This window comes from Chaetomium fimeti (assembly GCF_033439085.1).
Source record: "Chaetomium fimeti strain CBS 168.71 chromosome Unknown B0H64scaffold_4, whole genome shotgun sequence".
NCBI classification, from domain to species: Eukaryota; Fungi; Ascomycota; class Sordariomycetes; order Sordariales; family Chaetomiaceae; genus Chaetomium; species Chaetomium fimeti.
In genome coordinates, this window is record NW_026944332.1 from 3,299,514 (window position 1) to 3,320,527 (window position 21,014).

General features: G+C 57.8%; 8 protein-coding genes across 8 annotated transcripts; 3 read left to right on the top strand and 5 right to left on the bottom strand.

Annotated features, from left to right (window-relative positions):
* Positions 1-245: 245 nt before the first annotated feature.
* Positions 246-2,069, bottom strand: B0H64DRAFT_164456 (uncharacterized protein). The gene is made up of 3 exons (XM_062798653.1): positions 1,911-2,069; positions 1,588-1,795; positions 246-1,535 (listed from the first exon to the last, which is right to left on the bottom strand). The coding sequence occupies exons 2-3, from the start codon at positions 1,723-1,725 to the stop codon at positions 369-371; spliced, it is 1,305 nt and encodes a 434-aa protein (XP_062659663.1). The 5' UTR covers positions 1,726-1,795; positions 1,911-2,069; the 3' UTR covers positions 246-368.
* Positions 2,070-5,560: 3,491 nt separating this feature from the next.
* Positions 5,561-7,402, bottom strand: B0H64DRAFT_164471 (fatty acid hydroxylase superfamily-domain-containing protein). Its single transcript, XM_062798654.1, has 2 exons — positions 6,474-7,402; positions 5,561-6,398 (listed from the first exon to the last, which is right to left on the bottom strand). Exons 1-2 carry the CDS (start codon positions 7,150-7,152, stop codon positions 5,902-5,904), a joined length of 1,176 nt encoding a protein of 391 aa, XP_062659664.1. The 5' UTR covers positions 7,153-7,402; the 3' UTR covers positions 5,561-5,901.
* A 737-nt stretch (positions 7,403-8,139) lies between these two features.
* Positions 8,140-9,607, top strand: B0H64DRAFT_397508 (translationally-controlled tumor protein). The gene is made up of 5 exons (XM_062803881.1): positions 8,140-8,315; positions 8,404-8,515; positions 8,625-8,762; positions 8,834-8,993; positions 9,045-9,607. The coding sequence occupies exons 1-5, from the start codon at positions 8,301-8,303 to the stop codon at positions 9,127-9,129; spliced, it is 510 nt and encodes a 169-aa protein (XP_062659665.1). The 5' UTR covers positions 8,140-8,300; the 3' UTR covers positions 9,130-9,607.
* On the bottom strand, positions 9,093-11,045 carry B0H64DRAFT_461093 (uncharacterized protein). Its single transcript, XM_062807489.1, has 3 exons — positions 10,667-11,045; positions 10,576-10,602; positions 9,093-10,521 (listed from the first exon to the last, which is right to left on the bottom strand). The coding sequence occupies exons 1-3, from the start codon at positions 10,739-10,741 to the stop codon at positions 9,400-9,402; spliced, it is 1,224 nt and encodes a 407-aa protein (XP_062659666.1). The 5' UTR covers positions 10,742-11,045; the 3' UTR covers positions 9,093-9,399.
* An 84-nt stretch (positions 11,046-11,129) lies between these two features.
* B0H64DRAFT_342252 (chloride channel) lies at positions 11,130-14,444 on the bottom strand. Its single transcript, XM_062801253.1, has 5 exons — positions 13,363-14,444; positions 13,130-13,282; positions 12,964-13,078; positions 12,818-12,909; positions 11,130-12,768 (listed from the first exon to the last, which is right to left on the bottom strand). The coding sequence occupies exons 1-5, from the start codon at positions 14,314-14,316 to the stop codon at positions 11,203-11,205; spliced, it is 2,880 nt and encodes a 959-aa protein (XP_062659667.1). The 5' UTR covers positions 14,317-14,444; the 3' UTR covers positions 11,130-11,202.
* A 146-nt stretch (positions 14,445-14,590) lies between these two features.
* Positions 14,591-17,141, top strand: B0H64DRAFT_360370 (Neurochondrin-domain-containing protein). The gene is made up of 3 exons (XM_062801702.1): positions 14,591-15,167; positions 15,233-15,539; positions 15,595-17,141. Exons 1-3 carry the CDS (start codon positions 14,782-14,784, stop codon positions 16,927-16,929), a joined length of 2,028 nt encoding a protein of 675 aa, XP_062659668.1. The 5' UTR covers positions 14,591-14,781; the 3' UTR covers positions 16,930-17,141.
* A 267-nt stretch (positions 17,142-17,408) lies between these two features.
* Positions 17,409-19,671, top strand: B0H64DRAFT_442486 (uncharacterized protein; the record flags this gene model as incomplete). The annotated part of the gene is made up of 7 exons (XM_062806648.1): positions 17,409-17,484; positions 17,541-18,063; positions 18,117-18,392; positions 18,447-18,507; positions 19,036-19,227; positions 19,355-19,457; positions 19,517-19,671. The coding sequence occupies 7 exons, from the start codon at positions 17,409-17,411 to the stop codon at positions 19,669-19,671; spliced, it is 1,386 nt and encodes a 461-aa protein (XP_062659669.1).
* A 277-nt stretch (positions 19,672-19,948) lies between these two features.
* B0H64DRAFT_442487 (50S ribosomal protein L30e-like protein) lies at positions 19,949-20,883 on the bottom strand (the record flags this gene model as incomplete). The annotated part of the gene is made up of 3 exons (XM_062806649.1): positions 19,949-20,073; positions 20,140-20,455; positions 20,869-20,883. 3 exons carry the CDS (start codon positions 20,881-20,883, stop codon positions 19,949-19,951), a joined length of 456 nt encoding a protein of 151 aa, XP_062659670.1.
* Between the last annotated feature and the right edge of the window lie 131 nt (positions 20,884-21,014).

Genomic DNA, 21,014 nt, shown 5'->3' on the forward strand with positions numbered 1-21,014 from the left:
GATTACTTTCTATCCACGGGGCGTTTCTCCCCGGTCGCCATCCATCCATCATCATCCACGGTGCTCATCAACCCCCATCCCGTCATTCGCTTTCCACGCAGACATCTCGCAGATCCAACATGATTACTTTTCATCACAAGCCACACCCTCCTTCCCCTCCCATCCCAGATCCCAGTCGAGACAAAAAAGGGAAAACAGAAAAGCCAAGGTATCTATCAAACCGGTACCCGCTCGCTCGCTCCCATGTATGCAAACCAAACCATGCCCAACCAGACACCAAAAAATCTATTTTGCCATGTATCCCGCGCTCAAACACCCAAAGAAAAACCAAAAAAAATCAAATGCAAAAACAGCAAGAAAACTGTAAATTAGGCATAGCGCCCCCCAATCGCCCCCGCCATCCAGCCCAACTCACTAACCAGCTCGCCCAGCCCGGCATCCGGGATCGGGCTCGTAAGCATCAGCGACCCCGACACCGCAGACTGCTGGCCCGCGGCAGCGGCAGCGGCGGCGGCGGCGGGGGCAGCCAGCTTCGCGGCGTCGGTCCCCGCCGTGCGCGGGAGCGAGTAGGTCGACAGCGTGGCGGCGATGTTTCGCGCGAAAGGGTTCTTCTGGATCTGGGCGGCGCCGCTGCCGAGTACGTCCTGGTCCTCGTCGTTGGCCGCCTCGTCGTCCTCGAGGTCTTCGTCGTCGTCCTCGGCGTCGGAGAGGTAGAACCCCGGTGGGGAGGTGGAGTCGGGGGACTCTGGGCAGAGGGCGGAGAGCGGGAAGGAGGGGTGAGGTTTTGCTGCCAGGGTGGTGTTGAGAGTTGGGAGGCGGGGTGGCGTGCGGGTTGGGGCGGCCGGGATGGTTAGGTATGGGCTTGCGGGTAGCTCGGCGTTGTCGATGGAGGCGATGGTCGTTGCTGGGGAGACAGCGCGCGGCGGGGGAGGGGACAGCCCGGTGAACTGCATTGTTTCCGAGACGGCCGAGGTGGCGAAGTTGTCGTCGTCCTCGTTCTCCTCGACAATGTCCTCTGGGATGTCAATCGCCGGCCCATTGGTGTCCTCGTGTTCGTGCTCGAGCGGGGCGTCATCGGCCAGGAACCTGCGCAGCGACTCAGGTGAGATATCCCTTGACCTGCTGCCTTCCGACCTAGGAGCCCTTTCATATTCCGCCTGCGGAATTTGCATGTCCTTCAGCGAAGACGAGCTCGATTTGCGGCTGAAAAGCTTCCGTGCTGAGAAGTGCCAGCGGGAGCTTGGCGACGGCGACCTGGACGGGCGCGTCTGCGGCGGCATCCGGAGGGGCGCAGTCCCGAGCCGGCGAGCCGGCTCCGGGGGGGTTGGCGCTGGCCTCGGGGAAATAAACTTGCTGGCCGGGTCCATCGTCTTGAAGTCGGCCTCGTGCAGCGATGTCAATGATGCGCTGCGTTTCCTCTGCGACTGTTCGACAGGAATCCAAAGAGTGTTGACGGTCTGGCCAGGGAGATATGGGCAGGTGTTGGTCGAGGGCTGAGAGGGATCATGAGCCTCCGAGGATCCGTCGAGTTCGTACTGTGTCTCGGTTAGTGACTCACTCCGTCTCGATCAGGACCTTGGCACTCACGTAGTAGTAGTAGGTGTGCCCCATCTTGAGGCCTCCATCCCGTTTCGGTATGCTTCCCGCATCGCCTTCACAGGTGATGTCCTTGAAGGTGTAGCAACCCTTCCATTGACCACGATCCCGTCGGCTATCGCGTTCCATCGTGTAGCTTTTGGTGAAGTTGTCCCAAGATCCAATCAGATGTACAGCTTTGATTGAAGGAGGTGTTCGTCTGCCATGTGTTAGTTTCTAGTTTAAGTGTGAGACATTCATGGCCGGATGGTGCCGTATCGAGACCAGTTTTCTCGAACAATGCACCACCAATTCGGACCAAGACCAAGACGTACAATTGAAAGACGGTAAGAGAATGAGAGAGTGGCAAGGTATGTCCAAAGAAAGAGTGATCGGATTATACCAAGATACGATATCAAGCACAGGGCCAGACTGAGCAGCGAACGGATGATCAAAGGACCAAAAATGAAAAACGAGTGAGAAATAAGCTTGCTCAAAAAGAACTTACAGCATGAACGTAAAGAGCGTGGTGGTGGGATCCATCTCGATGGAACGTGGACTTGTTGCGCCTCAGAGGACCCAGTCTCGAGATGGCGCAGCAGGATCTCTTATAAAGTGGAACAAGTTACGAGCAGCTGCCTTGAGCGTCTGGAACGACCGGGCCGGGGTGTGTTACCGGGGCACGGAGAGACGCGAGCGATGCAGCGATGCAGCAATGCAGCGACTAACTAACGTGGCAGTCGCCTCTGTGAATGAAGGGCCGCGGCGTACGGCCAATGAGAGTCCCAAGAAAGCCCCGGAAGCGCCGTGGTGATGCGCAGATGGAGGCGGCCCGTGGGGTTGAGTGGACGGCGCTTAGCCACGCAAGCGGCGGACAACGAGTGTCACTGTTTCGAGTTGTTTGCCCGTTTTCGACCAGATCGTTGCGGCGTCGACGGATGCAGAAATAGCCCACTTGAGACGACTGTGCCGCATGTGTTGGGTGGACTCGACTGGCTGGACTGGCTTGAGGTTGTGACGCAGCAACACTGTGAACCCGTCGGGGGGGCTGGCGCAACTTTAAGAACCTTGGAAGCGGTCGTGGAGTAGCTTGGTGGACACAGAGAGGGCTCCCGATGGAGCGCGCCATGGCGAGCATTATTTCACACCGTCGAGACCCCCCCAAACACTCTCCCACACTCACAAACCCACACAAGACGCCATCGGGCCCCAAGGGCTGCCAAGTCAGCCCCCGGGCTGCGATGGTTTTCGGCACGCTTTGACCTCATTGTCGCGATGGTCGAATGGGATGACAGATTGAGAGCGGCTGACAGAAGGATCGAGGCTGGGGATTGGGCCGTCTCCATGCACCGCTAATCTCGCCAGGGGCCTTCGTCGGGGGTGGCCCTGGCAACCATCGACGCCATGTGGGCCATTTGGGTGGTCGGGGTGCAGTCGATCAAGCGGATGGTTGCATCCATCGCTGCACTGCTTCCGTCGGCGGTTCGGTTGGTTCATCAAGCGAGAGACAAAGAAACCCCGAGTCTGGAATTTGCCGTCATTTGAGATTCTGTCCAGACGCGGTAAGTGCTGTTTCCAATTGACAAGACACAACAGCGCTTCAAGGAGAAGCCGGTGGTTGGGGTTCCGAAGCGGGAGGGACAGACAATGACAATTCGATTGTCCGATCGCTGTGCCGCGCAGAATTGTACTTGGTGCCTCTACGAAGTAGAATATGCACTTCTGCCCAGGCTCCGCACGACGGCATCGCCGCACGAGGCGGGAGCTGCAGGAGCCGTCACCGCCATGCTTTCTGTGCATGTTCTGTTCGCCGCAGACACCAATTGGACTGCAGCTGGACTTTCCAGAACCGATGACTCGCTCCTCATTGTGTACTTACGTGCGTCCGTCGTGCGTGTATGTGTGTGTGAAGTTAGTCTAAGTTAGTGTATGTGTGTGCTGGCGTGAGTTACCGTGTCTCCGGGGTGGCTGCAGGACCCCGAAGCATGTCTCAGCTGAGGGAAGCTGGAAAAACAGACAACTGTCAGGCCTCGACTGGTTCTTCCTTTGCGGCGGCATCAATCGGCCTTCCACTCAGAACCTCGTCCAGGTTGCGGGAATTTCCGTGCTCTGTGCCTGACTGCGAGGTCGCATTCCCACCACTGGTGGACCAGTTTCGAACTTGAGATCGAATGCTCCATTTTCCAGGGGAGCAGGGGCACAAAGACAAATTCTCGATGGGGATGAGACGAGGGACGAGGAACGACGAGGACGAATCAGGCGATCGAGCAGCCCTGAGACAAGACCCACTCTGCGGGCCGCTCGCATCTGTCGGCCTTGATTGGCCATTGGAAACTCAATGCATTGTCTTCCGGTCCCTGAATTGCCCGACTGCCACTCAACCAAACACCAGAAACACTGGGGGACAAGATCGAAACCCTGGAGAAAACATCGAAACCCTGGATAACCCGGCCAAATCCAAATGACGATTGTTCACAACCCAAGCTGAAGCGGGGATCGTCCATTCTCCGCGCTGAAGGCAATCCTCGGCCTTGAAAGGCGCCAGCACAGTCAATCGTGCGACCTGCAAACGCGGCCTACGGCATGAACAGGTCATTTCCGATGCGGCCACCAGCAGTCCCAAAGCAGTCTGCTCACCTGTTTCGTCAGCAGCTGAGCTTCCCAACGCGGCAAGATGAAGCTGACAACACCTCATCAGCCAGCTCCGACGGGGAATTAAGCTTTGGGGCAAAAAGGACCAAGGAGTGTTTCTGATTGGGAAGAGAACGACGAAACAGGCTTGCCGAACCAGGTCTCGAATGCTTCTCGAAGCAATTGTCAATGCCTGGCAGCTCGGTCCAAGCGTACCTAATTTGGCAAATCCAATGCTGTGTGACGGGTTGGGCGGCTGATGTTTCGGCCTGTGCTGTGTGCTCTGTGTTGCGTAGAGTTTCACGGGAACCCTGATTTGCAATAGCAATTCAAGAACTCAAAACACTCGACCGCCCCCATGGTCTAGGCCTTGTAACTGCCTGGCTAACAACAGAAACACAACAACCCAAATATTAGGCGGTGTCTCAGAATTCAAAATTCATGAGATCGAGCTCAAGGACTGGGCCCTGTGTAGGTCTAACGCATTTGTCAATACTTGCCTACCGACTTACCGCCTGGTGAATCTTCCCCTGCGTACGGGGTGTTGTACACTACTGGAAGTGGTAAACACCGTCCCATTGTATGTACAACTAGTCGTGAAATCAAACAGTCAAACACCCTCAAGTCCGACAACGGCGACGGGTACCCGAGAATAGATGACACACCACACAGCATGCAGCTGAAATCCTTCCCGCACCACCACACCACCTCACACCACCTACACCACACCGTCCAAGCACCCGGAGCCCTCAATCAAGCCGTTCCCGCCCGCCTTACCCCCCCAACTCAAGCCAGCACACCACCTCACCAAACACAGCGCCGCCAAACCGCAGATGACCGAAGCCCAACCTCCTCCGCCAACCCGGGCTGCGCCGGTGCCATGCTGCCATGCCAGACCGCGCCGTGACGACGCAGCATGCATCCATCCCCCGGACCCACGCCGGCGCCGCCGACTCCGAAAACCCGCCTCCCAGAAAAAGAGCAATCATTGTTGTTCGAAGGGGTATTACCATTAAATATGTGTACGTAGTGTAGTAGTAGTAGTTGTGTGCGCGCGCCCGGTGTAGAGTACCTCCAAAAGTGTAGAAAGCAAAGCAAAGCCAGCGCAATGACCTCCGCCCGCCCGCCGACCGCCGCCAGCCTGCCTGCCTACCTTACCAACCAGCCCGACGCCGCGCTGCGTTTCCATAGCCCAACCCACCCAATCAACCGCCCCCCACCCCGCCGGCCAGTCGTCCTGGATTCTTACCGGAGTGCCCGGCTGAGAGATCAGTAGCTATACATTATCTTCGTCTTCGCATATCTCCGCCCTTCCCGAACCCCCAATTCCCTACCCCCGGCCAATCATCAATGCGCTGGCTGGGCCTGCGTGTGCCGGTTTTCGTTTCCCGTTATGCCAATGCGAAGAAGAACGGCCGGTCCTGAAGATAGAGGTCGGTTGGGGGCGGGTGGTGTGTGTGTGTAAGTGGTTGAAGCGAAGCCAAGCAAACGAAACGCCTCTCCAATTCCCTCCCATGATGCCCAATGTCGTTTTGTTGTTGTTGGTTAACCCCATCCCGGAATTGCATCCAAAACAGGCCCCGTCTGTCGTATCTTCCCAAGACAGATTCGGTGGCTGCCCGCCCCTTTCAGTCTCTCGCACCCGCCCAGCGAAGTGTCACCAAAGGGTTTCGTCTTGGTCAACCCAGAATCCAATTATTTAGCCCGGCTATTCCCATTCACCTTGCCATTCGCCTCGCCGTTCACCTTGCCATCAACCTTTCCGTTCTCCGCAGCAGGCTCCACCTCCTTCTTCTCCGACTTCTTCGCCGCGGCCACGCGCGTGCGCTCGTACTTGTTCGCGGTATCCCCCTTCCACATGGTGCCCAGGAGGCGGTCCCAGATGGTGAAGAAGGGCTGGGAGAAGTTGGACTTGATGCCCCAGCTCTGGTGGTGGATGTCGTGGTACGCCGCGTTGTTGCTCGTGATATGCTGCAGTGGGTCCCACGGCAGCGCGTACCCGCAGTGGTCGTCCACCGTCTTGACCGTGCTGAACACGAAGAACAGCATGCCCCCGCGCGCGCTCAGCATCGACACCTTGTACGCGAGCCCGGCGCCCAGCGTGTCGAGCACGAACGCCTCGACGGGGTGGTTGTAGAGCGCGCCGTAGGCGTAGGGGACGTAGAGCCGGTGGTGCCGGGCGTGCCAGTTGGCTGTAGGGGAGGGGACAGGGGGTTAGCTTGGCGCACGCACAGAGGAAGAGGTCAGGGGAAGGGATGTTGACATACTGTACATCCACTTGTTCAGGTGCATCGCCCGATGCCAGAAGTACTGCCATGTGTCGAGGAAGCAGGTGGCGACCCAGAACTGGAACCCGGGGACAATGACCCAGTAGAGGGCCTTGGCGACGATCAGCTCCCATGTAGCGAACGCCGGAACGGCGGTTCCTGTGACGTCGTCGAGGGTCGTGGTGAGAAACGGATAGTGCCCGCCGGCCAGGGCGCCTGCTAGCAACGGGTACGAGGCAGCCATGTTCTTGGAGATAGCCGCGGCGTTGAGTCCGAGCGTTCCGAGCACCGCGGGCAGCGCGCGCTGAGCCAGCCGAATGCGCGTCGCCCAGACCGCAACGTCATATTCCTCCATGCCCGTTGTTTGCTTCGGATCGGTCGCCGAGAGGAAGGCGGACATCCCCATCTGAATGATCTGTTCGATGATCACATCCCGGGCCACTTCGTAACGAGACGCCAGATTCCGCTGGCTGATCTCCTCGGGCGTGTGCAACCGGTACTGCGGGAACAAGTCGTAGACATCGATGACGTGAAAGATCATGGACACGACCCAGTAGGCGACGTGCGACGCGACGAGGGACAACCAAAAGTCGGATATGAAGGGCAGGAGATCGGGCATCGGCCGGATCTCGTAAGCCGGAAGCGGCGGAAGACCGGATGCGAGGGTTGTGTTGGCCATGGTGAGACCGGGGCCGTGTCAACGGCGAGCAGGCCGGGGCGAGTGTGTTGCAGACGCAAAACAATAAGGGACAGAAGAGGATGCTGCCTTGCGACAGCGGCAGAATCAATCAAGCAGTGCAAAAATGGGTGGTCAATCGAGGATGAAGGAGTGGCGCGAAGATGCTTGGGTAAGAAAAAGAAGATCGGCTGTGGAGAAGCCGCTGGTCCTGGATGGGATGGCGAAAAGGTCTCGCACGGCCCAGATTTCAATTTCCCGTCTTTTCATGTCAATGTCGGGCCACTCATCGCACCACTTTGACAGGCAACCGAGAACTTCCACTTATGGCCATGACTCAGCTACGTAATCTTGCTCGAACCCTCCCTATCCTCCGCGTCCCGGCCATGAGCAGACAACTCGGTCGTGCTTTCCGCCTTTGTATCTCCTGAAAAACACCGACGCCCTCCTGGGCTTGGCAGGGACCGATCATCCGTCAGCGGCAAGGAGTGCAGCACTCGGAGTCGCGCCGAAAAGCCCCACAAACCGGCGTTCGGCTCTGTGGGCGAGTCCGGGAGCTGGGTTAGGGTTTCAACTGCCAGAAGCCGAGATGAGAATGGGTCCAGCTGCGAAATGCTGGATTGGGTTAGGGTTAGTTAAATCAGATAAAAGGCCTGGCACAAAAACCCCAGCTCCCCCGGCTTCCAGGTTGCAAGTTGAGGGTTTAAATGGACCGGGGCGTTGCCTAAGGCGACTGTACCCAAACCTGCGTCTGTCCCACGCTCACGGAGTTGATATAAGTGTAGAGTGCAAGCAAGAAGTGAAAGGAAAGTATCTGGGAAACTGCTGGACTATACAGTACCTACCTAGGTACCTAAAAAACAAAGCCTCGAACAGACCACCCCTTGTTTCGTCCTCAGCCATTTGCATCGTGCGGTGCGCCAGACCGAGGTGAGCTTCCAGTTGAGTTCTCTGAGCACCCCGGGGGCAGGTGGGCGCACAGTTGGTCTAGAATTTCCCCTTGCGCTGGAAAAAGCTGCCCCGCCTACCCCTCCTCCATCTCTTTGCCCCCGCTCAATTTTTTCCCACGACCCAACCCACCTTCTTCTGCAGCCGCCTCGTCGAGACAATCTTTACCCTATCTCTCAAGGTATAATACACCAGCCGTCAAGATGATTATCTACAAGGTGAGCCGGAAAATACCCACGAACGAGCGCGGCGGACCGCCGCAACCCCATGCGCCGGCGCAAGTTCGCTAATACAAACTCCTCTTAGGACGTCATCACCGATGATGAGATCATCTCGGACTCGTACGACATGAAGGAGGTCGATGGTGTCGCCTACGAGGTCGACTGCGCTATGATCACCGAGGGCGCCGTTAACGTTGGTGCGTTCGATTGGGCCCTTCCCGGCCAACTTGCGAATCTGCGAATCTGCGAATCTGTGTGGCGGGGCACCAATATCCAGGGATAGGCGCTAATACAAACATCTTTTAGACACCGGCGCCAACGCGTCCGCGGAGGAGGCTGATGAAGCCCTCGACGACGCTGAAGTCAAGGTCAACAACGTTGTCAATTCCTTCCGTCTCCAGAGCACGTCATTCGACAAAAAGTCGTATTTGACCTACCTGAAGGGTAAATAACCCGCCCCTCCCCCCCCCAGGCATCCACAGGAGACAGGCGCTAACCTGGCTCCCGCATTACAGGCTACATGAAGGCTGTCAAGGGAAAGCTCCAGGAGGCCGGGAAGTCGGAGGAGGAGGTCAAGGACTTCGAGACCAAGGCCGGAGCTTTCGCCAAGAAGATCCTCGGCAGCTTCAAGGACTACGAGTTCTACACCGGCGAGTCTATGAACCCGGATGGGATGTGAGTAGTATTTTCCCTCGTACAAACTACGGGCGTTACTAACCGGCTCAGGGTCGTCCTCCTCAACTACCGCGAGGATGGCGTCACCCCTTACATTATTGCGTGGAAGCACGGTCTCAAGGAGATGAAGGTTTAAGGAACTGGGATTGTGCCCGTCTATACACTCAGTCGCAAAAGGCTCAATGCCCCATCCCCGTCCCTCTTGGCATATTCAGACGTACAACACAGTCGTGCGTTCTATAGTCCCACGTAGACTGTAGCCTGACCAGTGCCCGACAAAAGACGCGTCGACCCCCTCCGCCCATATCTGGTTCCATTTGTTGTAAAGTTCGCAATGTGCAATGCCGTGCCGGAGTGAACGTCAAAGTCATGGGGCACACTTCCCTCAACTTCCGCCCAGAGCCCACTAAAACCGCGGCTTCGTCGCCATAGGAATCGGCGGCGGCTCATCATTCTCACCACCCTGTTCCTGTCCCTGCCCCACCCCTACCGCTCCCCCCGACAAACCAGGCTTCTTCTTCGGCGGCGGCGGCGGAGGCGGTTTCTTCTTGCCCGCCAGCGCCGCGATACCACTACCCACCGCCCCAACCCCCATCATCCCACTCCCACCTCCATTCCCACCCCCATTCCCATTCTCATTCCCACCCCCACCTACACCCCCACCCCCGCCCCCAAACCGCGCCTGCAACCCCCCCGCCGCCCTCAGCCCGCCCGCGACCTGCTCGCCGTGCCGCTGCCGGAAGTTCTCGGCCGTCGACGCCGCCGCCCGCGCGTCGGACAGCGACACGGATGACGGGTCGGCCCGGAAGGCGGCGGCCGTGCGCACCGCTGCCTGTTTTTGGGCGAGGGTTGTTCCGCCGCCGTTGGAGCCGCTGTTGGCTTCTCCTTTGGGGGTGGTGGTTTTGAGTCGGCTGAAGCGGGATTGGAGTTCGCTCATGTGGGATTTGGTTGGGGTTGTGGTTGTTGGTGGTTGTGGTGCGGTGGTGGTGGTGGATGATGATGATGGGGTGATGCCGAAGCCTGGGACTGAGATGCCCGCTGCGCCGAGGCGGCTCACGGCGGATTGGTTGATGTAGCCCTGCTCCGGGCCGGGGGCGGGTTGCCGCGCGGGGAGGGCCGAGGAGGAGGGGGAGGGCGTCGCTGGTGAGGAGGTGGATGATCGTGGCGGGAGGCGCGGTGGGAGGCTTGGAGGAGCTCTGCCGCCGCCTGATTGCGGTGTGGGAGGGGCGGGGCGTGGGTTTCCTCCGTCGGTTCTACCTGGGGGTGGCGGGAGGTGTGAGGTGGAGAGACCGGTGGTGTCTAGGCGCCATGGCTTGGGGGGAGCGGTCGGTTCGTTGGGTGTTGACTCTACGGTTGTCCCTGCCCGTGGGGGGATGGTTGGACCGGTATGAGAGGCGGGTGATGAGGAGGTTGCTGGGCTCGTTTCTCCGGTAGATGCGTTGGGATTCCGCTTGGGTGGAGGTGCAAAGCTGGCTGGGTCACGCAGCGACGTGATGGGCGTGGCGACATGATCGTTGCGGCGGGTTTGCTGTTTCTCAGTTAGTGACGCTGGTGGGGCCGATGTAGGATAATGACAACCTACGTCTTCACCACGGCCGACCAAGCTTTTCTGTGAAATATTAGCACGATACTCAGCATCGATATAATCAGAAAAGCAGACGCAATCCACATACCATTTGGCCCTTCAAGCTCGTCCCCTCCTTTTCTGGATGCCATCCTTTTTTGAGGATATCTTTGTATTGTGACATGATGTTTCCACTGTTGTGTTTAAAGATGGTTCATAGGGTAACCAAAATAAACAGAAACAGAATATTTAGAGGATGTGCTGTGGTGATGTTGGTTCTACATAAAGAAAGTTGTTGGACTGCCGGTGAGGTAAGTTGATAGTTAGTGGGTCCATGACCAAGTCAGGTCGCAAGGGTACAACACCAACCCAAGATTGGGATAATTACATCCACCCTCCTGGTAGCTTTACGGTTCCCCGTAATTTGTAACATTACGGTGGACGGCGTATGAATCATTATTCCAATATCGTGTCAACCTCGATTTACAATGATTGAGATTGCCAATTAGTTCAAAAGACAGAAGACGATTGGAATGGAGCATGGACTTTCACTCAATACGCCAAGACGAGGTCGAAAGATCGAAGCAGCCCCCACAGGCTGACGCCTCAATTCGATACCAAAACACCACCACATACACCACCTAACTACAATATACTCCCATTATCCACCCCCGGACTCGCAAGCCCAGCCTCCTCCCCTAACCCAACGGCCCTCAACAAACCCGCACTCTCCGCCTCCCCATCCTCCCTCGCCACGCCCATATCACCACCACTCCCCACCCCCAACCCCAACCCACCGCCCTCAAACCCCTGAAACCCACCCGCCGCCGCAGCACCACCACCACCACTCGTGCGCCTGGTCTCCTCGGCACCGTTCAGCAGGTACCACACATCCTTCTTGGTCAGCAGACCCTGCAGAACACCGCGGTCGACAAACAGCACGTAGCGCAGGCCGAGCTTCTGGAAGTAGCTGACGGCGAGGTGCAGGCGGGAGCGGCTGGGCAGGGTGAGCGGGGTCTGGTCCATCCAGGGGCGGAGGTCGAGCGTGGAGCGGGGGTCGGCCATGGGCTGGTGGGCGAAGAAGGCTTCTGTCTCTGGGGGTAGAGAACGTGGCGGTTGCGTGGCGGTGTGTAGGGTGTAGGCCAGCTCGGCGCGCGAGATGTAGCCGAGCAGGATGGCGTCGCGCGGGTCCGACACGACGGGGAAGCCGCGGTAGGGGTGCGATTCGAGGATCGAGGTCAGCGAGGCGATGGTGTGGCCCGTGGCGGTGAGGACCACGAGGTCCTCGATGCGCGTCATGATTTGGGAGGCCGGGATGTCCGGGATGGGGGTGGTTTCTTCCGACAGGTCGAGGAAGGGGTACTCGTTGAAGTGGATCCAGGACTCGTAGATGCCGCGCCGCGAGAAGGCGTCGCCGACCCATTTGGAGATCATCACGGCGATCATGATGGGGAGGACGTAGTTCAGCGCGCCGGTCAGCTCGAACATGATGACCACGATGGACACGGTCATGCGCGTGACGCCGGCTAGTGCCGCGGCGGCGCCGATGACGGCGTAGGTACCGGGGGTGATGCATGGGATGTCGGGCTCGCAGGTGTGGAAGCCGATGAATTTGGGGTGGTTGGTCTGCCAGATTTCCATGATGATGCCGATAGCGCGTCCTGTGAGAGCGCCGATGGCCATGGATGGTAGAATGATGCCGGCCGGGATTTGTAGGCCGAACGTAATGGCGGCGAGGAAGAAGCTGAGAAGCGCAGCAAAGATGAGTAGTAGGATGGTGGTTGCAGAAGCGGCGCCCGTCTTGCAGAGCCCGAACTGATCATCGAACTGCTCTGAGCACTCCGAGAAAAGATTCCACACCAAGTCGGAATTCCCGGAACGCATATAGCGGTTGGGATAGTTGATGAGAGCAGTAACGGCGGCCACGATGACGACCTGAATGACAGGACCCGGCAGCCAGGAAATGGACTTCCGCCCTCTGGCGATCATCATGTTGGCCTTGATAAACAGCCCGCCATAGATGCCGCCGAGTATGCCCAGGAGAACGAATGGGAAAAGCTCGAAGCCGTGCCAGCTAGAAGTGTATGTCACTTGGTACATGACTAGTTTTCCCGACCGGAAAGGGTCAAAGGCTTGCAGAACCATGGCCGCTGTCATGGCACAGACGAAGCTTTGCCACATAGTCTTGTCGGGGAAGTAGTAGGATAGTTGCTGCGAGAGTTAGGAATATGTGGTGTACAAACAAGGCTGGCGGTCATACCTCGAGTGAGAATAGCACGCCGCCAATGGGCGAGCCGAAGGCGACGGAGATGCCAGAGGCTGCTGCCGCGGACAGAACCTCTCTTTTCCGTGCTGGTGCTGTTAGTTTTCTAGTCGTTAAGGATTGAATAAAGAGGGTTAGCATACCTTCATTATTGTTAATGCTAGGAAACAGCTTCGTAAAGAGATTGGCACAACAACACGCGACATGGACCAGCGGTCCTTCCTTGCCGAGCCACAAGCCAGACGCCACGGCGAGAATCTGTCGAGTCAGCACACGTCCATACACTCGTACCCACCAAGGGGAACCTACCAAACCCAAGGACTTTGTAATCAAAGTCCATATCCCAAGGAACCTCCTAATAACGAACCCCCCCAACACCGTTTTGATCTCCGGTATCCCGCTGTGCCTGGCATACACGCCGTACTCCTTGACCAACACGGCCGCCGAAAGCGCAAAGGTAACCTATTCCTCGTCAGCCTCCATTCCCCACCTATTGACTCCTATAGCCAGAAAAAAAGGGGGGGAAGAAAAAAAGGGCCTACCGCAAAAACCAAATACACCACCCCCTCGACCACCCACCTCCCGCCCCCCTCCCCGGCCCCAAACACATCCCCCCACCTCCTCCACCCGCGACACTGACTGCCCTCATCATACCCCAAACAACACGCCGTCCTGCCCAGATAAAACCGCCCCCCATCCACCTCGCCAGAGCAAAAACCATGCTTGACATCCCCCAGCCAATCCGTCGCCACATCAATCCCGGCGGCCAGCGCGCCCACCGCCAGGCCACACAACAACAAAACAACCCACACATGGCTGGCATCAAGCAGGCGGCTCAGGTACCCCAGCAGCGGGTGGCCGAGGGGCGCGTGCGCGTGCAGCGCCCGCTGCCGCTGCCGTTCTTTGGTGTACTCGAAGATCCAGTCGATGGCGGTCAGGTCGGCGTAGCCGACGCGCCGCCCGGGGCCTTCGGTGTACCAGTCGTGTGGGTGGGGGGGGAGGGCACCGTCTTTGGTGGTGGTGTTGTGGTTGTTGTTGGTAGTGTGGGGGAGTGCGCCGAGGTGTGTGGATGGACCGGGGTTGGTGTCGAGGCGGAGGGGTGGTTGGGAGGTTTGGGAGGGTTGTTGTGCTGCGTGCGGACGGGGCAGGTCGCGGCTGGTTCGGGGGGAGGAGGAGGAGGCGAAGGGGCGGCGGCCGGTGAGGGCGGTTATGAGGCGTCCCGGTTGGGAGAGGAGGCTGGGTTGTTTTTGTTTGCGCTTGAAGGTGAGTGGGGAGGAGAGGTCGGTCTGGAGGGGGTCGTTGGCGGGGTGGGGGTCGTCGCCTAGGAGGTCGAGCTCGTCCGTGCCATCGTCGTCGTCATCGTCGTCATCGTCATGGCGGTCGTAGGGGTTATTGTAAGGGTTGCCGTCGTCATGGCCATGTCCGTTTGGGGGACGCGAGGTCGAGGGCCCCGAACTCGATGTCCCATTGTTCATTGTGTGATTCGTCGGGGGCATGCTGGGCGAGATGATGTATCCGCCATTCTCATCCGTGGCGTTAGAACTACCCGCAGTGAATGCGCACTCTTGGCGTCCTGGAGCTCGAGTCCTTGTCGTCGTTGGCTTGCGTGTCGCAAGTGTTGTTGCTGTGTTGGTTATCTTATCGCTCAAGGTGCTCGATTGCGCCGATGGTCCGTGCATGAGTAGCAAGTCCCTCACTGGAAGGATATTGCAGCTGAAGTTCAGCGCCTGCAGCCCCGCCGCAGAGGGCTGTCAGCCCCAGGCCAGCCCTGTATGACGGAATTCGCTACCCTGTAACTCGCCCGACCGAGACACCAAGTCGATGATCAAGACCCAAAACTCACCCACATATTCCACGGGGTATAGGTAATACCTTGGTAATAAGGTTGGGGCATGTTGTGAAACACACCCAGCTTTATATTGTCCCGAAACTCCATCAGTTCTTCAAAAAACAAGCCCAAGATGAGCGAGAGTGCCCCTCCTGTTGAAGAACAACCACCCTCGATCCAAAAAATACAGGAATTATTGGGTGCAAAAGACGACACCTCACGCTTCGTCGGTCTTGCATTGCTCAAATCAGTCCTCGACAATACCGCAGAGCTACGGAATGATGAGGAGGCTATCGTGTCGCTGTGGGAGAGCATCCCGCCCAAATTTCTAGACAGGCTCATCAAGACTGGGTCGAAGCAGACGCCATCATCAGACACACGGCGAAAGGACTCGAATGATATGTTGGACTTGGCTGTCTCTGTGCTTCACACTTTTGCTTCTCTACTTCCGGAAACTGCAAAAAATGGCCCCAAGCTGGTAGACAGGATACCGCAGCTCGTGGCCTGTCTCCTACAGTGGTGAGTTCACTAGTCACTCCCGTCCCAAAAGTTGAAGTAACGAGAACCTACTAACTATGAGGTAGTTCCGATGAGACCACCAGGTTGACCCTCGAGACTCTAGTGAGCCTCGTGAGCCAGCCAGATGGCGCCCACGTCTTCACAGCGGTAGAAGACCTATCTCCCTTGACCGAGATTGCGCCTTCACAACCCCTTGCTCTGGACGTCCTGCTCTATGCGTGGCTTAATGCCATGACCGCGACGCCAGACAAGGAGAGCTTGAGATCCAAGATTGGCGCCACAATGAGCAGCCTCGTTGCATCCTTCAAGGGAACCGATGCTGTCACCCTGCTGAGCTTCCTTGCAAGCTTACTGCCGCGGTTAGAGCCAGAGGTTGGTTGCCCCTGAACGTCAATACCAAGCAATCAACTGACTGATCAATTATCAGGTTGTACCATCCGACCCCAAATGGCTCCCGTCCCTCGGCAAATTCATCCGCGACCTCGTCATCAGCCGTCCCACCGCCGCCGGCCGCGCCGCCTTTACCAACCTCTCCGCGGCCCTCCTCGAGATCTACCCCTTCCAAGCCCCACAACTCCTCTTCGCCGAACAAGACACCACCACCACCTCCTCCTCAAACCCCTTCTCCTACCTCCTCGTCAACCTCATGCTAGTCGACCTCCGCGCCACCCTCCCAACCCTCCTCGAACAGCTCAACACCCCAACCTACCCCGCCACCTCGCACCGCCTCACCTCCGCCTTCAACACCCTCTCCCACTTCACCGGCTACCTCCTCCGCTCCATGGACTCCGCCTCCGACCTCCCCTGGACCATCTCCCCGGACCTCCTCCTGCACCTCCGCAAGTCCATCTCCGAAACCCTCTCCCTCACCACCGAGTACCTGCGCGACCGCTGGGACGCCGCCGTCGCCGGCGCCATGGGCCTGCACCGCGACGCCCGCGCCGCCTCCGTGTCCGCCACCACCACCACCACCACCGGCGGTACCGGCACCGGCGCCACCACAACCACCACCACCACCTCCCGCCTCCCCCTCGCCTGGGACGCCGCCTCCGACCGCGACCGCGGCGCCACCGCCGACAACGACCCGCTGGTCCTCGCCGCCGTGCGCGCCCTGGCGCTGTGGATCCGCGAGGATGATAACGAGCTGCTGCGCAAGGAGGCCAGTGGGTTGGCGGATATGTTGGTCGAGCTGTACCAGCGCAGTAGGGTGGGAGTGAAAGGGGAGGGGGAGGGACAGGGGCAGGGGCGGTTGGATTTCCGCCGGGCCGTGCTGGTTGCTTTTGAGGGGGTTGTGGTGGAGCGTAAGGGGCGCGAGGCGGTCCTTGCTGAGGGGGGGTGGGAGGTGTTGGTGGGGGATTTGTTGGGTGTTCTTTTGGGGGGGGTTGGTGGAGAGGGGGAGGGGGAGGGGGAGGAGGAGGAGGAGGCGGCTAGGGGGGTTGAAATTGTCCGCGTGTTGTTGCAGATTGCCGAGGCTGAGGTGCCTGGGCCGAAGGAGGCGTGGATGGATTTGGTGACTAAAGTGGCTACGTGGGATGTGCCCGAGGGGATGCAGTCGCCGGTGGTGGTGGAGTGCCATGTTGCGGTCCTGCAGCTGGTGACGACGTTGTTGGTGAGCGCGCACCCGGGGATGCGGAAGCGGTATGTTCACTCGACCAGTGCGGTGCTGGGGGTTGCGAATCGCTTGAAGGGGAAGGTGAAGGGGGATAAGGCGTCGGAGGAGGCGCTCGAGGATGTGGTGGGGACGCTGGATGCGCTGAGGTGAGGGTGGGATAATGTCCTCTGGAAGTCGCGTTGGTAGCGGTTGTTCCTTCAACATCAGACGAGCTACTACCGACTGGATGGGCTTCCAAGGTGTCGTCGATAGGTATTTGAGATGCAAACTCCAAAACCTATTCATCTCTATCTACGCAACCTTACGGCTCTACGCTTACCTATGAGTCCTTTTACCTACCCTCCTAAGATGTCCGTTCCTAGTCGATATTCGTCATTATCCCAAGAAAAACACCACCTACCGAGATCATGTTAACCAGGTATCTTTGGAGCAGGTACTTGTGCCTCAGACCTCAGCATCGGACCTCGGTTACCCGGAAGAGAAGATGGCTTTTCAGCAAGGTTAGAAAGGGTGTTTGCAAAACGTTTCACGGCCATTCTAAACGCAGTGCTTCTTGGCCGTCTCTCATCCTGCTGGATGATCCGGGGAGGAGGATGTACCCTAACGATGCCCGTATCAGTAGCATCAGCATGAGCCAGCTCCCCCACATATCTTGGGAGGGTGGCGACGTGTCTCCGGCCTCTGGGCCAGTTGGCACATTACTACGTACGTACACATGCCCCCTAGACTCGGGAACTATCACCAATACTAACATACGGTAGCCTCTCGTTTCTCGAATCTCCTCGCCCATAATCACAGAATCGCCCCACCGCAGGCCAACTTTGGTGCCGAAGCTTTGCTGGAGTTGTCAGACTCGGTGAGAGAATCGCTCGCTAAACACGGCCACTTCGGCCCAGGCGCAGATTTCATGTCTTTCTTCATGGAGCTTGCCGCCCTGGAGGAAACACACGGCACGCCGACACTCGATCTCGAGACCATCAAGCTCGCTCGCTTGGACAAGTTGGTTGCCGACCTAACTCAGTGCGGCGAGATGCCCTTCACCCTGGCTCCGAGGTTCATCCATGATGCTGTCAATGCTGAGAAGCTGGAAATGATGTGGCGGGCGCGTCTCAAATCTGACTACCTTATGATTGACGAGATACGTGCCAATGACCTAGTCACGAGGTGGCGGCTCAAGGAAGGACTGCCCGCTGATAGGGATACTGCTGTTTCGGAGCTACCAGAGGGAATCATATCAGGGCCAAGTAACAGTGCCAATGAAACTGCCCAGTTCAAGCCGGGAGGGTATGATCCACCGACATTCAACTGTGGTGCTCACTAACTGACAGGTCTCGCAGATGGTGGTTGAACCTCGCCTGTGCTCACTTAGACGGTGTGGTCGGTACGGATCGCGACACGACAAGCAGGGGAAACGATGGGACTCTAACCTTGCCTCTTTTGACCGGGAGGGAGATCAATGCCGGTCATAACAGGGTCAAATACATCTGCGAGGGAACGCTAGCAGACATGCACCCGGGCCTTCCCCCCCAGACCGGGAAACAACTGCGTGTTTTGAGAGGCTACCAACTCCGGAGTCATTTTGCTCCCACTATCGGCATTCGGAACGATGGCTTGTATGTTCACATTTAAGAGGATATTGGTTAATAGTGAGCTAACCAACTGGTTAGGTGGACACTACTCAGGTATAACGAGAGGCGCAACCGCACTACCGGGGGTTACTGCCTGGAGGTAGACCTTGAGAAAGTGCCTGGCCAACCCGCGATGGCGGAGCTCATGAGGGTCCCACGGCCGTCGCATCTTGATGACTGGGACTTGTACAAGAGAGTTGAAGTTTGTCTAGCTCTGCAAAAAGAGTACCGGAACCACAGGAACCGAAGTGAAGAGGGCCGTACACCATGAGAAACGTCCTAGGAAAACCATGGCTAGGCCCAAGCTAATTTTGGCAAAACAGAACGGAAACGAAGCCTGTCATTAATATCATGAAATACAAGTGGTCTTTGAATAGGGCGTGGTGTGTTCCGTGTGCTCAGGGGCGAGGCACTGAGGGTCATCTAACCCTAACCCTCCTTATACCATACATGCCGCTTGTATCGTCAAAGCGCGGCAGACAGAGAGGGGGGCAACATAAATCACGGACCGTCATAGCCAAGTTTCTTCACCACTCTCAACACTCAACAAGCATCCTACCCAGATCTTCCAAACCACCACCGCCCCAATAGCCACACACCCAACCGTAGTCACTAAACAACAACACAGACAGCCACCATGGCCAAATCCAAAGACTCCAAACCCGCCGGCGGCAAAGGCGGCGGCAAGGCCGACAACAAGGGCGACAAGTCCAAGAAGGGCGGCGGCAAGGGCAGCAACTCCAAGGCCGCCGGCGCCGACAGCAGCGACACCAAGGCGTCCAAGCTCAAGGGCATGACCATCAACGTCAGGCATATTCTCGTATGTGCCCCCACCCCCCCCCCTTGGCTGGTTTATTACTGGGAATGCTTTCGGTTTTTGAGTGAGATAGTGGCTGGTGTGACGCTAACGTGTCATTTTTTTCTTCCTCTCTTTTTTACAACAACAGTGTGAGAAATTTACCAAGAGTGAAGAGGCCATCGGCCGGCTGAACAACGGTGAGAAGTTTGACGCGGTGGCGAGGGAGATGTCCGAGGACAAGGCCAAGGCGGGTGAGTTTACTTCGCTCCGCACCTTGGAGGTCACGGACATGCTCACACGCTTGATACAGGAGGTTCGCTCGGCTGGAAGTCCAAGGGCAGTTTGGACCCCCAGTTCGAGGAGGTGGCCTTCAAGATACCGCCCAGCCCGGTCGCTAGCCCCACGTTTGAGAGGGTCAAGACGGGCTTTGGGTATCACATCATCATGGTCGAGGAGCGCAAGTAGGAGTGGGGTTGGGTGACAACCGGAATGGCCAGTTGTGAGGCTTCTTTTTATTTTGTCTTGCTGAGTTTCCCATGCCGTATGCGAAGGGTAGCCGCGTGAAGGGGCTCCCATGTTTCCCGCCATCCATTTTGCCAGCCGGTGAGAACCAGGACACCCAAGGAAGATGTCATCGGACCGTGGCCCGAGAGGTGAACCCTTCTCCAAATCCCTTCATGATATCCTCATGCTCCTTCTTTCCTAGCGAAGTGCCACTACCCTGCGCCCGTGCTTGGTCCGCTTAGGCCTCAGACGAGAAGTAGTTGAGGAGGATGGAGCGCTCCTGCGACTCCTCACCCCAGTCCTTGACGACGACGCAAGAGCAGTTGACAACCTTGCGGGCGTTGCCCTCGCGGTCGAGAACGCCTAGATCACGAGCAGTCAGTATACGCCACCCTCTCCCCCAATCGGGGTATCCCGGGGCCTACTCACAGAGACCAGCCCACTCGCCGAGCTGCTTGCCGTCGGGCACCTTGATGAGCGGGATCTTGTGCTCCGAGCAGAGGGCGATGACGAGCTTCTTGTAGGCCTCCTCCTCGCACGACTCGTTGAGCACGCACATGTGCGCCTGCCTCCGGTCGAGAGCCTTGGACGCCTCGCGGAGACCGCGAGCCAGACCGTCGTGCATCAGAGACAGCTTCAGGACGCCCTTGAGCGCATCCAGAACCGACATCTGACCCTTGCCGGCATCGGCCGACACCTCAACCTCCTCCTGCACCTCGGGGGCGTTGTTCTCTTCTACGTCCGACTAGATGGGGAAGAAGCCACGGTTAGCGGGGTGCCTTCTCCAATCGTTCGAGAAATTGCGAGTGCTGGGGTTCGTCGACGGTGTGCAAATTGGTTCGATGGCGATGGGTGACTTAAGGGGAGGGCGGCGGGGGTCTCACCATCTTGACGTTTAATTTTCCAAGTCAGTTGTCGGTTCCGATCCTCGAAGAGTAGTTCGTGTTGTGTTCCTTTTTCGTGTGTTGGGGAGGGATGTTGACTTGGCCACAAAAGTGAAGATTAATGTGTGCGGGAATCGGCCCCACCAATCGGCCGGTGCCTCAATTCAGGAATTTTTGTGGTCGCAGTGAATCCGCACCGAGCTAGTCTGCTTCAAGCAAGCGCACAATTGCAGGGATCCGTGTTTTAGGGCAAGTTTTCGCGGGCACGGGCCACCACAGCTCTCTCCATTGCGAATTTTTCGTCGCCGTCAAACCTCGTCCATCCCCGACCCGATCAACCATCAGCTCCTGAACGCAGGCCCAATTTTGAGGTATGTAAATACTCTCGAAGATGACTTCTCAACAGAAAAATGTCCTTCG

Bases quoted from the DNA above. Each gene is read 5' to 3' on its own strand.
- B0H64DRAFT_164456 (XM_062798653.1), bottom strand. From the start codon at position 1,725: ATGGAACGCGATAGCCGACGGGATCGTGGTCAATGGAAGGGTTGCTAC. The intron at 1,536-1,587 runs GTGAGTGCCAAG...ACCGAGACACAG, and splicing joins GGCACACCTACTACTACTAC to TACGAACTCGACGGATCCTC.
- B0H64DRAFT_360370 (XM_062801702.1), top strand. From the start codon at position 14,782: ATGAGCGAGAGTGCCCCTCCTGTTGAAGAACAACCACCCTCGATCCAA. The intron at 15,168-15,232 runs GTGAGTTCACTA...ACTATGAGGTAG, and splicing joins GTGGCCTGTCTCCTACAGTG to TTCCGATGAGACCACCAGGT. The intron at 15,540-15,594 runs GTTGGTTGCCCC...ATCAATTATCAG, and splicing joins TGCCGCGGTTAGAGCCAGAG to GTTGTACCATCCGACCCCAA.
- B0H64DRAFT_461093 (XM_062807489.1), bottom strand. From the start codon at position 10,741: ATGTCACAATACAAAGATATCCTCAAAAAAGGATGGCATCCAGAAAAG. The intron at 10,603-10,666 runs GTATGTGGATTG...AATATTTCACAG, and splicing joins CGAGCTTGAAGGGCCAAATG to AAAAGCTTGGTCGGCCGTGG. The intron at 10,522-10,575 runs GTAGGTTGTCAT...ACTGAGAAACAG, and splicing joins TGGTCGGCCGTGGTGAAGAC to CAAACCCGCCGCAACGATCA.
- B0H64DRAFT_397508 (XM_062803881.1), top strand. The intron at 8,763-8,833 runs GTAAATAACCCG...CCCGCATTACAG, and splicing joins GTATTTGACCTACCTGAAGG to GCTACATGAAGGCTGTCAAG. The intron at 8,994-9,044 runs GTGAGTAGTATT...TAACCGGCTCAG, and splicing joins TCTATGAACCCGGATGGGAT to GGTCGTCCTCCTCAACTACC.
- B0H64DRAFT_342252 (XM_062801253.1), bottom strand. From the start codon at position 14,316: ATGCCCCCGACGAATCACACAATGAACAATGGGACATCGAGTTCGGGG. The intron at 13,079-13,129 runs GTAGGTTCCCCT...CTGACTCGACAG, and splicing joins TTACAAAGTCCTTGGGTTTG to ATTCTCGCCGTGGCGTCTGG. The intron at 12,769-12,817 runs GTATGACCGCCA...TAACTCTCGCAG, and splicing joins GCGTGCTATTCTCACTCGAG to CAACTATCCTACTACTTCCC.
- B0H64DRAFT_164471 (XM_062798654.1), bottom strand. From the start codon at position 7,152: ATGGCCAACACAACCCTCGCATCCGGTCTTCCGCCGCTTCCGGCTTAC. The intron at 6,399-6,473 runs GTATGTCAACAT...CCTCCCCTACAG, and splicing joins CCTGAACAAGTGGATGTACA to CCAACTGGCACGCCCGGCAC.